Source organism: Capricornis sumatraensis, chromosome 5 (assembly GCF_032405125.1).
Source record: "Capricornis sumatraensis isolate serow.1 chromosome 5, serow.2, whole genome shotgun sequence".
NCBI classification, from domain to species: domain Eukaryota; kingdom Metazoa; phylum Chordata; class Mammalia; order Artiodactyla; family Bovidae; genus Capricornis; species Capricornis sumatraensis.
Window position 1 is genome coordinate 117,725,544 of NC_091073.1, and position 14,340 is coordinate 117,739,883.

General features: G+C 46.0%; 1 protein-coding gene across 1 annotated transcript; it reads right to left on the reverse strand.

Annotated features, from left to right (window-relative positions):
- Positions 1 to 6,625: 6,625 nt before the first annotated feature.
- Positions 6,626 to 13,830, reverse strand: LOC138080112 (GTPase IMAP family member 6-like). Its single transcript, XM_068973053.1, has 3 exons — positions 13,687 to 13,830; positions 12,117 to 12,201; positions 6,626 to 8,723 (listed from the first exon to the last, which is right to left on the reverse strand). Exons 1-3 carry the CDS (start codon positions 13,699 to 13,701, stop codon positions 7,945 to 7,947), a joined length of 879 nt encoding a protein of 292 aa, XP_068829154.1. The 5' UTR covers positions 13,702 to 13,830; the 3' UTR covers positions 6,626 to 7,944.
- Between the last annotated feature and the right edge of the window lie 510 nt (positions 13,831 to 14,340).

Below are 14,340 nucleotides of genomic sequence, written 5' to 3' on the forward strand. Positions count from 1 at the left end.
ATTGTTAGGTGTGAATTTAACATGCTATTGTATTACAACTTTATTGTATTACAATAAATATTGCATTAGTAATGTAATATTATAATGTAAATTATAAGAAATTGTTAATTAATAATGTAATATTGTATTTATTATATTAAAACTTGTGTTGTATTGTATTACAACACAAGCAAATATTCAACCAAAGAACCATGCATACCCCTCAAAGAAAATTAAATTCAGGCTTAAGATGAAAAAAGAAAATAAGCTAGCTGCAGTGGTAATTTTCAGTATAAATACATTCAGTTATTCTTATACTTGCATCCCAGGTTAATGCTGTAGATGAGACAAAGAAAATCGTTCTGCTATTTATTTCCCATCTCATTACTTTAATCATTTCATCAAAATAATGTGAACATGGGTACATGAATACTTGTTTTGTAATAAGAATGTGCAGTGTAAATGTCCCTGAGACACATCCAAGAATGGATTGAAATATATTCAATGTAATTATTCGCCATACTTTAGCACTCACTTTCTTTGAGATTGGAATGAAAACTGACCTTTCCCAATCCTGTGGCGATTGCTGAGTTTTCCAGATTTGCTGGCACACTGAGTGCAGCACATTAACAACATCATCTTTCAGAATTTTAAAGAGTTTGGCCAGAATTCTATCACCTCCACTAGCTTTACTAATTACCAAGGATTTGGCTCCCTTCCCTGATACTGAAGGCACATGACTTTTTAAAAAGATATGCATGATATATATACACATATATAATAAATATATAATAATATTTACAATTTTCCATGCTGGGTTTACAAAAAGCAGAGTAACCAGATATCAAATTGCCAACATCCGTTGGATCATAGAGAAAGCAAGGGAGTTCAAGAAAAACATCTAATTCTGCTTCATTGACTATGGTGAAGACTTTGACTGTGTGGATCACAACAAACTGTGATCTTCAAGAGTTGGGAATACCAGACATCCTCACCTGTCTCCTGAGAAATCTGTTTGTGGGTCAAGAAGCAGCAGTTAGAACCTTGCATGGAACAACAGACTGGTTCAAAATTGGGAAACGAGTACGACAAGGCTGTATGCTGTCACCCTGTTTACTTTACTTATATGTGGAGAACATCATGAGAAATGCTGGGCTGGATGAAGCACAAGCTGGAATCAAGATTGCCAAGAAAATATCAATCACTTCAGATACACAGATGATGCCACTCTTATGCCAGAAATCGAAGAGTAACTAAACAGCCTCTTGATGAGAGTAAAAGAGGAGAGTGGAAAAGCTGGCTTAAAACTCAACATTCAAAATACAAAGATCATGGCATCTGGTCCCATCACTTCATCTCAAGTAGAAAGGGAAAAACTAGAAACAGTGACAGATTTTCTTTTCTTGGGTTCCAAAATTACTGTGGTTGATGACTGCAGCCATGAAATTAGAAGATGCTTGCTCCATGGAAGGAAAGGTATGACAAATCTAGACAGTGTATTAAACAGCAAAGATATCGCTTTGCCAACAAAGGTCTGTATAGAGAAAGCTATGAGTTTTCCAGTAGTCATGTATGGATGTGAGAGTTGGACTGTAAAGAAGGCTGATCACAAAAGAATTGATGCTTTTGAACTGTGGTGTTGGAGAAGACTCTTGAGAGACCCTTGGGCTACACAGAGATCACATCAGTCAAACCTAAAGGAAAACAGCCTGAATATTCTTTGGAAGGACTGAAGCTGAAGCTGAAGGGCCAATACTTTGGCCACCTGTTGCAAAGAACTGACTCATTAGAAAAGAGCCTGATGCTGGGAAAGATTGAAGGCAGGAGGATAAGGGAACAACAAAGGATGAGATGGTGCATGGCATCACTCACTCAATGGACATGAGTTTGAGCAAGCTCCAGGAGAAGGTGAAGGACAGGGAAGCCTGGTGTGCTGCAGTCCATGGGGTGCACTTATATATATATATATATATATATATATATATATATATATATATATATATACTTATATATCAATACAGATAGATAGATAGATAATATATGTATATTATTAATGCAGCAGAAGAGTCTCCCACTCCGGTGTCTGTCTTTTTTTTTTTTTTTTTTAACCAATTTACTGATGCTGTGTAGTCAGTCATTTCCAAACAATAAACAAGGCATTCAGCCTGGTCAGTTCAGTTCAGTTGCTCAGTCGTGTCCAACTCTTTGCAATCACATGGACTGCAGCATGTCAGCCTTCCCTGTCCATCACCAACCTCTGAAGTTTGTTCAAACTCATGTCCATTGAGTCAGTGATGCCATCCAGCCATCTCATACTCTGTCATCCCCTTCTCCTCCTGCCTCCAACCCCTCCCAGCATCAGAGTATTTTCCAATGAGTCAGCTCTTTGCACGAGGTGGCCAAAGTACTGGAGTTTCAGCTCCAAACAAATCCCATGGCTGATCTCCTTCAGAAGGAGATCTCCTGGCTGGATCTCCTTGCAGTCCAAGGGACTCTCAAGAGTCTTCTCCAACACCACAGTTCAAAAGCATCAGTTCTTCGGCGCTCAGCTTTCTTCACAGTCCAACTCTCACATCTATACATGACCACTGGAAAAACCATAGCCTTGACTAGATGGACCTTTGTTGGCAAAGTAATGTCTCTGCTTTTCAATATGCTATCTAGGTTGATCATAACTTTTCTTCCAAGGAGTAAGCGTCTTTTAACTTCATGGCTGCAGTCACCATCTGCAGTGGCGACTAAGCACAGCTAAATGAAGAGGTTGTGACACAATCAGGCAAGAACTGAGCAAGTCAAATATCACATAGAGAAGAAAATAAAGACATACTCAGAGTGTTATGTCGATTGTGTCTAAAGTAACACTTCTCATGTAGCTCTAAAGAAAAAGACTTGCAATTTTTAAAACTTTAAGTCCACTAATCTTTGATATTATTTTAAAGGTCTTTTCTTCTCTGGGCAATTATTTGGTAGAAGGTCTTTCATGTTTTGTATACATTAGCATTTTTAGTTTTTTCTTTAAACATTTGCAAGAAAACTTTGCATAACCAAAGTAATAATATTTTTCATCATCTCTCCAATTGAAAATGTTTTTTTTCACACAATAATCCAAGTTGTTTTATAGCTGGTCCAAGTTGCAAGTCCTGAGTCTGTTAAAAGCCGTCCAGAGTGTTTTTTGTTGGCCATTCAATTCTGGCTTCCGTTACTAGTTTTGTCAAGTCTGTTTTTGATGGCTAAAAGGAACCCTTTTATCAAACCCTGTATGTATTGATTGAAAAGATCTCTAACACCTTTTGTTTCTTTTTTCTTGGTTTCACTGCACTGCAGCACACTGCAATTACCATTCATGGTGAATGTTGTAAAACATCTTCCCGGCTCTTTTTCTCTCTCCTGTTCCAGTTTAGTACCTGCTTTGTCATCTCCATTCATTCTGCACCAATATCATGCCTTCATTTTGAAGCTTAAATTTTCCCCATGCTTACTTTTAACTAAAACTTAATCGGAATCTATTATAAGTAAAATAATCATCAAGATTTAAATTTAATAACCAACTAAATGTAGCTCTGTATCACTGTAACCCATGTTGTCTACACAAAGTGTTCATAAAAGTACCACAACACTCATTAGGAAGATTGTTTAAAGGGAAACAGTCTTCAGACATCGACTAAATCAGTGATGATGTGTTTATTATGTTCTGACACTAGAAATGGTAAATGTGCCCAAGGTTTACATTGCAATACAAGAATAATACGTGAAACAACAGTTAGAGTGAAGTGTATTTCTACCCAAACAACAGAACTGTGTTGAACAGTAAAATATTTTACCGTGTTTCAGTGTTTAAATTTAAATTAAAACAAATTATCATGAAATAAAAGTTCAGTTTCCCAGGTATAGCTATATTCCAAATTCCCAATAACCACATATGGCTAGTGTCTACCATACTGGATACTGCAATTTCTAGAAAATACTCAAATATTTGGAAATTAAATACATTCTCCTTAATATCCATGAGAGATAAAAGATATCACAAAGAATTTGCAAAATATCCTAAACTGAGTGATAGTGAAAAGAGAACACACAAAACATAATAAGATGCAGGTAAACATGTGTAGAGGGAAGTTTTATAACTTTCTACCTTTGTGTTAGAAAATAAGAACTTTTAATAGTTTAAAGGATATTGTCCATAGCATGTTGTAGAGACTCGGGATATTATTATGCTCTTCTGAAGGATCCTGGGTTTGCTCCAGCAGGCACTTAAATTACTGGTCAATGTCTTTGAACTTAACCTGGGAAGGATTAATGTCGTTAGCAAGGAACTGTTCCAGTTTTGCTCTTTCAGGGCAAGTCCCTTAGTCCTGAGGGGATCTTTACTCCCACTAGTATTTCAGTGGACTACTTGGTGGACTAGAATCTAAAATTCTGTCTTTGCTGCTGAGGGCAACTGCTGAAATCTCTGACCAGCTTATTCATCCTTCCAAAACGTCTCCCCTGGACCCTTTAGAGACCGCAGTTCCTGGGTCATCCAAAGACTTGAAGGGAGTTTTTATACAGAATTGCTCATGCTCCCACCCGTGCCCTCTGTGGGCATCTCCGTCAATATCTACCCTCTCTGGCTGCCCCCAAACTCCATCCTCTTACTCTCAGGTCCCTGTGAATTTCTGCTTGAGCGCATCCTGGATCAGCAGGATGGGGACGTGCTCTCAGGGGGAACCACATACATGTGACAGCCACATGGCCCCTGAGTGAAGTGTCAAGTTCCCCATAGCCTCTCCCTGTACTTGGTCACTCTCAGTGTCTTCCAACAGTTGTTTAAAAACTCTCATTATTTTGAATTTTCCACAGAGTGTATGAAAGTTATTACAGGAGAATTCAGAGCTGGAAAACTTCCCTGAGATTTTTAGCCATTGCTTTGACCCACCAAGGAGGAAGCAGCCCATGGACTCACTGGTCACTTCGGACTCTCCAGATCTCTTTCATGCTTTGCTCCAGTGTAGGGTTTTGTTTTGTTTTGTTTTGTTTTTTTGAGAATAGTGAATTCCAAAGGTCACTATTTTCACAGCTTTGGCCAAGACAAACCCCTCTCCTCCCCCTACCCATGACCTCATCCACAAAAGCTCTCTTTCTGGTACACAGACCATGGGATTTCCAGAATAAACGGACCACGCCCTCTCTGTTCTCTGATGCTCAGGGAGTGATGGTGTGAAGCAACAGCTCCCCTTCCTTCTGAAATGTCGTGGGAGAGATTTTCTTTGATTTTTAGTAACAAAGGAGAGAAAACCCCATATTCCGTAAAATTTTAAGAAATTCCTTTAGAATTTTTTTTTAATTTTTATTTTTACTTTATTTTACTTTACAATACTGTATTGGTGTTGCCATACATTGACATGAATCCACCATGGGTGTACATGCGTTCCCAAACATGAACCCCCCTCCCACCTCCCTCCCCATAACATCTCTCTGGGTCATCCTCCTGCACCGGCCCCAAGCATCCTGTATCCTGCATCGGACACAGACTGGCGATTCGTTTCTTACATGATAGTATACATGTTTCAATGCCATTCTCCCAAATCTTCCCACCTTCTCCCTCTCCCTCAGAGTCCAAAAGTCCGCTCTACACATCTGGGTCTCTTTTGCTGTCTTGCATACAGGGTCATCATTACCATCTTTCTAAATTCCATATATATGTGTTAGTATACTGTATTGGTGTTATTCTTTCTGGCTTACTTCACTCTGTATAATCGGCTCCAGTTCCATCCATCTTATTAGAACTGATTCAAATGAATTCTTTTTAATGGCTGAGTAATACTCCATTGTGTATATGCACCACGGCTTTCTTATCCATTCATCTGCCTTTAGAATTTTTAATGAATGATGTGTTTTAAGTGACTTGCCATTTGTCGTTTAGTGACTTGACATTTTGTGAGTGACAGTGCCTGAGATCAATTAGGCCAACAGGGTTAAAAGGAAAGTAACTAATTTAAAGATATTTATCTTCTTAAAGGAAATGCGAATGACTTTAGCTGTCAATGTAGTGGCTATGAAGTAATGGGCCTATTCATTTAGAAACAAAATGACTTTATTTCACTTATCCTTGAAGAATTTACAGACTCTCCCAGTTTTTTTTTTAATGTTTCAGATTTTTAATGTGACTTTAAATTTCTTCTTTTCACATTGTGTAAATTTAAGGTGTGCTGAGTGTTACTTTGGTAGACTGGTGTATCATAGTACGGCTGCCATTTTAACAATCTTCAGCACATCACATACTTATACTATAATATTATTGTCTACATTCAGTATACTGTACTTTAGACCTCTATGGCTTTTTAGTGCTTGTGACAAGTCTGTGCCTGGAACATCATCAATCTTATCCCCTGTGCTCCCACTTCTTGGTAACCACCATTCTCTTCCTTTTTAAAACAGGTTTGACTTTTTAGATTCCACGTATTACACAGTACTTGTCCTTCTCTGACTTATCTTCCTTCCAATTCTTCCAAATTCAATACATGAACATAAGACAACTCCAACTGGAATACCAACAGTGTACTTTTTAGAAAATTCAACAAGTAATTTTAATTTTCACACAGAAGAAGAAATGTCTGAAAATAACAAAAAAATACAAAAATGGTGGCTGGGGAAGAAATCGGAGGTGGAGGGGAGAGTTCACATTACAATCAAAGCCAAGGAATCAAGTCAATATTTTATTCATATAGGAGTTGAGAAGATGGAAGACAAGAAGAGAAGCAAAAATTCTCACAGAAATCATAGGGAATATGAAAATTCACCATATGGTAACTGCTGTTTCAGTTCAGCAGGAGATGATCACCTACTTAGTAAATGGTCTGGCACAAAGGCAATCTTAAGCATACTCCAATGTGTCTCTGTTCTGACTCCAGACCCTTTTAGCTAAAGACCTGCTCCAGCTTTCTCAGGGGTCCTCTGGGTGAGGACGAGATGACACCCCGAGTTGCAGGACTCTCCGAGGCCCGTATGCTGCTCCTGAGGACGTTCATATGGTCTGCTTCTTTCTTTGCAACTTCCCTTTCTTTCTTCCTTCCTCCTTCCATTCTAAACCCCCAAACACCTGGCTGGGGAACCTGCTTACACGCCCAGACACCCCTCACTTTCTCCTCTCTCTTAAGGGAGAAGGGAAGGGGTTGCAGGTCAGACAGAGGCTGGGCTGGAAGTCTCTGCTCTCCATGCAGGAGGGTGGGCATCAGAAGGGTGGTATCAGGTGTTTGACCTCCCTTGTCCAAGCCTCCCTGGGAAGAGCTCCTCTGCTATCCAAGTCCACTTGGACCTCCGGGGGTCGTGTGTCCTGCAGCCAGGTCTATGCCCCATTTCCTGAGCAGACCTGGCCCCTGGATATGCCTGCCCTGCTCCGCTCCTTCCCATGGGGCCCCTTTGCTGCCGGTGATGGCCTCTTTCAAGAGCGAATCAAGAGCAGCTCCTTGTGGCCCTCCCCCATTTCTAGTTGCCCTCTCCTCCCCAGCCCAGAGCCTGCCCTGCCCCACTGGCACAGGGCTTTAAAAGCCATCGTGCCTGCCCTCTTAAGGGGCAAGGACACAGCCCAAGAGAGGCAGAGTTGCCTGGTCCACGTTCCACGTTGATCTGCTGCATCAAGTTTTAAGCCGAGACTCCAGTGGCCCGGATGCTGCCGGGTTCCACGGCAGAAGGGAGCACAGGCCCACATCAGGAGGCTTGGCTTCTCTCAGAGTTCTGTTGCAGAGAGGGAACGCCAGCGACACTCGAGGAATGGCTGGGGGCACAGAGCAGGAGGGCCCCTGTGTTCTGGAAGGTGTGATGAAGGACCTGAGAACTCAGGAGCCCACCCACCTCCTCTTGCCTGACCAGAGGCTGCCCTGGAGACAGGAGGGGCCAGGGACCCCTGGGATGGAGCGGGCAAGTGAGGAGCCTGGGAGCCAGACACTGGCCAAGGGAGGCAGGCAGGAAGCCACGGAGGCGTGCGCCTCAGATGGGCGCGCTGGGTGGGAGCTGGTGTCCAGCTTGCTCGGGCTCCTTCAGAATGTGGCAAAGACCCCGCAGCCAGGCCTGGTCCCCACGCCCCTCCTCGGCGCCAGGCCGCCAGGGGCCCCAGCTCTCACGGGGCGCAGCGTGGGGCTGGGGGGCGGCCGGGGGGCTGTAGGCGCGGCCCTCGTGCTCCCACAGGACCGCTTCGACGTGCCACATGAGCTCCCTCAGCTGGGCCTCCTGCTCGGCTCCATCCCCCTTGTTGTTGAAGCCGCAGTGTCGCCTTGAGCAGACCACGTCCAGCTTGGCCAGCGCCCGGTTGTCGGTCTCCCGCAGGTACGTCCCCAGCGAGCCGCCGTCCAGGTCCTCGTTCCGCGTGAACACCAGGACGGTGCGGGCCAGGACGCCGGCCCCGAACACCTCCTCGAGGCGCCTGGCCACCCGCTGGTCCTCCTCGGTGAAGCGGCCGAGCTGTGTCACCAGGAGCACCGCGTGCGGCCCCGGTGGGGAGCGGGCGCCGGCCTCACCTCCGCCCTGAGCGGTCCCCCGGGGCGCCGCCCAGCTGGACAGGATGTCGGGGGTGTCGATGACCTGCAGCTCCCTCCCCGCCCACACGCGGCGCCCCTCCTGGAAGGCCTGGGTCACCGAGCGAGCGCTGAGCTTGGACTCGAACACTCTCCTCCCGAGGATGCTGTTTCCCGTGGCGCTTTTCCCGCTCCCGGATTTTCCCACCAGGATGAGCCTCAGCGTCTGCGGGGTCCCTTCATCCCCCCGCAGCCCTGAAAGCATCAGGAGAAGGTGGGGCCCGTGGTTAGAGCCTGTCCCCCGCTTTAGCCTCCCCGGGGCCAGACGGTCCTGGTGCGGGCAGGACAAAGGAAGCCCAGCGTCTGCATATGAGATATGCCCTAGGTTCACAGGCTATCCTTCCTTTTCTTTTTTCTGAATTTTTTTTGGGGGGAAATTAGGTAGAAAATACATAACATAAAATGTACTGTTTGCACCATATTTAGGTGTAGCCTTCCGTACATTCACATTGCTGGGCAGTCATCACTTGAGCATCTCAAGAACTTTCCATCTTCCCGAATGACACCCTGTCCCCATTAAACACTAACTCCCCATTCTTCCTCCCCACCACTTGACGTCCACTGCTCTTTCTGTCTCCATGTGTTTGACTGTTCTAAGGACCTCACATTACTGGAATCAGGCAATTTTTGCCCTGCTGTGTCTGGCTTATTCACTTTGTATAATATGTTCAAGCTTCATTCATGTTGGAGCAAGTGTCAGAATTGCCTTCCTTTTTAAGGCTGAATAATATTCCTTTGACTGTGTAGATCACAATAAACTGTGGAAAATTCTGAGAGAGTTGGGAATACCAGACCACCTGACCTGCCTCTTGAGAAATCTGTATGCAGGCCAGGAAGCAACAGTGAGAACTGGACATGGAACAACAGACTGGTTCCAAATAGGAAAAGGAGTACGTCAAGGATGTATATTGTCACCCTGCTTATTTAACTTCTATGCAGAGTACATCATGAGAAACGCTGGACTGGAAGAAACACAAGCTGGAATCAAGATTACCGGGAGAAATATCAATAACCTCAGATATGCAGATGACACCACCCTTATGGCAGAAAGGGAAGAGGAACTAAAAAGCCTCTTGATGAAAGTGAAAGTGGAGAGTGAAAAAGTTGGCTTAAAGCTCAACATTCAGAAAACGAAGATCGTGGCATCCAGTCCCATCACTTCATGGGAAATAGATGGGGAAACAGTGGAAACAGTGTCAGACTTTATTTTGGGGGGCTCTAAAATCACCACAGATGGTGACTGCAGCCATGAAATTAAAAGACGTTTACTCCTTGGAAGAAAAGTTATGACCAACCTAGATAGCATACTGAAAAGCAGAGACATTACTTTGCCAACTAAGGTCCATTTGGTCAAGGCTATGGTTTTTCCTGGGGTCATGTATGGATGTGAGAGTTGGACTGTGAAGAAGGCTGAGCACCGAAGAATTGATGCTTTTGAAGTGTGGTGTTGGAGAAGACTCTAGAGAGTCCCTTGGACTGCAAGGAGATCCAACCAGTCCATTCTGAAGGAGATCAGCCCTGGGATTTCTTTGGAAGGAATGATGCTAAAGCTGAAACTCCAATACTTTGGCCACCTCATGCGAAGAGTTGACTCATTGGAAAAGACTCTGATGCTGGGAGGGACTGGGGGCAGGAGAAGAAGGGGACGACAGGATGAGATGGCTGGATGGCATCACTGACTCGATGGACGTGAGTCTGAGTGAAGTCCGGGAGTTGGTGATGGACAGGGAGGCCTGGCGTGCTGTGATTCATGGGGTCACAAAGAGTCGGACATGACTGAGCGACTGAACTGAACTGAACTGAATATTCCACTGTAGGTGTAGGTGTATATATGATTCCATATTCAGAAATATATGGAGTTGGGGGGGTTGTTTCCACTTTTTGCTATTGTGAATAATGCAGCTATGTACCTCAGCACACTTATATTCAATATCTGTTTCAACTGTATGGTGTATATTCCCCAGAAGTGGAATTGTGGGATCATATGGTAGAATGCCACGTTTCATGCTTCTGTTTTGAAACTTCTTCTCGGACCACATATTCCCACCAGGTGGGATCATTCCCTCATGAACTGGGAGCCTGAGCTTCCTTGAGCACCTCTGGTTGGAGACCTTTTCCAGGAAGATGGTGAAGTTGGAAGCACACAGCCTCTGTGTCTGTCGTCTCCCTGCTGTGATGGAACACTCCACATTACCTTCACTTTTCCCAACAAGGAGTGTTGTGAGGGTGGGGGCCTTTCAGCCAGACTCCCAGCTCCACAGCACAACTCACACTGGGGTCACAGTCCTAAGCTCCACCAGTGAAGTTTGGGCTGGATTTTCTCACCCAGGAGAATATCAGAACTATCAGCTGCAAGTAGGTGTTTCATGCCCATCTAATACTGAGGACCCCAAGTCCAGATTTTAGAAATGACCCCGGCTGGAGGGCATGAAGGGAATTCCCTTCTCCTGGCCTTGCAGGTCCCAGGACCCACAGCACATAGAGAAGCACCAAACCCTAGCTAGTTTCCAGTCTGTTCCCAGGGAAGACACTGCTGTGTCTCAGTGCAGAGCCCTCAGCCTCTTGAGGCCAGGACTGGCACCGTCTTCTTCCAGCTCTCCCCAGCAGGGGTGTGTTTCTCCTGCCTTTCTGCCTTGATGGGCTGTCCCACCCACCAGCTCCAACTGTAAGATATCGTATCCCTCCAGCTTCTGCACGTGACCTGAGTGAATGCCTGGGAGTTCCACAGAAGCAAGGAAGGGCAACGTCCATCTGTACTCAAATGCAAAGCTGGAGGAAGACAGTGGTTCCCCATCTGGGCAAGCCTGGAGACACTCATGCCACACCTTTGGACTTAAAAGCAAAATACATTGAGCACAGAAGGGAATTTTAAAGTAATACTTAACCCCAATTGCTGCAAAAAGGGTAAATCAGGTGTGAACACTGGGACTGTCGCTTTCCTATGCAGCTTAATATTATGGGTTTCTCCCAATGGTTCAGGCCACTGAAGTTCTTCTAATAAAAACATAGGTGCATGGAACTGCATAATAAATTGCCAATCAATTCCTTTGTCCAGGAAAGTGACGGATTTCCAGCATTCCTAAATTCCTAAGTTCTGTCTCCCCAGGTTAGATGGAAAGTTGAGCCCATGAAAGTGAAGCCCCTGACTCTGATGAAACAGCTTTTGGGGAGAGGGAGCCCCTTGGGAAGACAGAGCCCAGACCCGCGGGCCCTTGATTGCATCCTATGTGTTCACTAGTGCTTTGCAGCCCCCGTGGTCCTGAGAGTCTCACCGCAGAGCCAGCGCGACACCACCAGGGGCCTGGGGCGAGCCATTTGTCACACCCATGAACACATCCTTCCTGACACTCAGTGAAGGGACAGTGGCTGTGGTCTGTCACCCCCTTTGACCCACGGCACCATCAGGGTGCCTTCCCTTCTGTCTGGCTGGGGTGAAGGGAGGCCCAACCCAAACGCCCAATGATGGCCACTCCGGTGGGCAAATCTCTGACAGGGGGGACTCCCGCTGCCCCTCCCAGCAAGTCACCTGCCCCTCAGGCCCCAGCCCCCACCCCCCCCAAGTTCATGTCTGCTAGAAAGTTGTTTTACCTCCTGACCCGTCTGGAGAAGGATCCTGAGATGCACCTTCTTCAGGTTCCTCCGGGAAAAGGATTTCGAATTCTTCTTCCTCCATCTAGGAAAAAACAAAATGTGTCTTACTGATGTTTCCTCTGAGTTTTCAGGGGCTCCCGACTTTTGCCTTTCTCTTGCCCGTGGAAGCTGTTTGCATCGGTTCGTTGGCATGGGACTGGGTGAGGGGATGTCTGAGATATCCCCCTCTATCTCCTTTAAGGACCCTGTTTCCGCCTTCCTTCCCCTGCACTTGTTCTCCACTTGAGAAGCAGGGGGATTCTGTGATGCGGAGAAATGACCAGAGACACGTCCTGACAGACACTGTCCCGGGAGCAGTGGCCAGTGTGCCAGGTGACGTGAGCAGGACATTGTTGGAGAGGCTGGTGAGGGGCTCATGGGGCCAGAACTATTTGTGGGGTGAGCCTGGCAGTGAGGGCCACAGAGGCCGAGCACTGGGTGGTGAGGAGGGCAGCAGACACGCACAGGCTCCCTCTCCACATGGGGTGCAGTCCTGCTGGGAGGCCAGGGTCCTCGGCACTCAGCTCTAGGCTACCGACTCGGGTGGTCACGCTGCCAGGGCCTCCGTGTCCCTGGAGATGTGGATGCTGAGTCCAAACTAAACATTCCTGAGATCTTGTCCCCCTGGAAGATTCCAGGACATTGCACAATATTTTCTAGAGCAATTCCCAGTCCTCTTTGCCAAGGAGGGCATTGTCGCCCACCAGGAACTCCTGTCATCCACTCTCAAGCCCAGAGAGCAGTCTGCCCAGCCCCCGGCCACCTCACCCCAGACCCTGCCTGACTGTGCATCACCACACGTGGGCCACGTGCCAGTGTTTGTCTCCAGCATGGAGCAGATCTGTCACCTTGTGAGCTTTCACAGGAGAAAAGTGAGACTCACAGAGTGTCCTGCCCAAGGTTAAGCGGGGAGTGCCAGGCAGAGCCCAAAGGCTGCAAGGTCCCCCTGATTCCCCTGGCTCCTCCCATTGCTCCTGAAACAGGCACACACACACAGACACTCTCACCTCTCACAAACACACACTCACAAACATACAAGCAAAAGATACACACAAACACAGCACATACACTACTTACACACATACACATACAAAAGTACAAACATAACACACACATACGACACACATGAACACACATTTACTCACAAACATATGAACATACATACACAGCACACAAACACAAACATAAGACACAGAGACACATAAGACACACACATATATTCACAACAACCCATACACAGAAACACAACACACACCATTCACACATATGCTCACAAACATACAAACACATGTATAAACATACATACAACACATACAAACATAACACACATGGAAAACACATTCATCTATACACAAATAGACACACTGAACACAGAGATACACACCAACATAACACACACACATATACATACAAACGCATATACACACAAACATACTATGCACAGCATCCCCACAACACACTCTCAAGCAAAATACACACACAGACACAGACTCACACACAGGCAGGGTCACCACGGCCTTGGACTTACCGCCCTGCTATCCATGGGGCAGGAGGAATGCCCATGTCTTGCGTCTCCTGGGGCTGTGTGCTCTCCTGAACTCTCCGTGTCTCCTTTGAGAGCTAACACACTGCAGGCTGAATGGAGGAGATCAGAGACAGTGCCCAAACGTATGCACACGTAGAGGACATGGCGGATATTTTTTCAGTAATACGTGATCCAGAAGCTCAGCTCAAGAACTGCACTTGAGAGTGCAGCCTTCAACCCTGAGAAGAGGGAAGAGGAAGTGGGCGGAGCTCTCCAGCAAGGGCCCCCAAGCCGAAAGCTCTTCAGGCTGCACCTGTCTGCAGCCTTGGTGGCAATCTCCTCCAGTGTTCTCACCTGGAAAACCCATGAACAGAGGAGCCTGGCAGGCTGCAGTCCATGGGGTCACAGAGAGTGGGACACGACTGAGTGACTTCACTGGTAACATCAACAGGGGAAACAGGAACACGAATGTTGTTATTACTTTTATCCTGAATTAGGACAAGTGGAACTCAGAGGCTTAAACCAAAGCAGCAGATCTTTCAGAAAACATGCTGCCAGCAGAGTGCTTTTTTCCTGATTTCCTCCCTTTTTGAGAATTCCCCTTCCTGCAGACGTCCTCTGTCTTCTCCATCATGATGCATACTCCCTGACTCTCTT

Coding starts and splice junctions, on each gene's coding strand:
- LOC138080112 (XM_068973053.1), bottom strand. Junction 8,724..12,116: donor TTCTCCAGACGGGTCAGGAG/GTAAAACAACTT, acceptor TGATGCTTTCAG/GGCTGCGGGGGGATGAAGGG.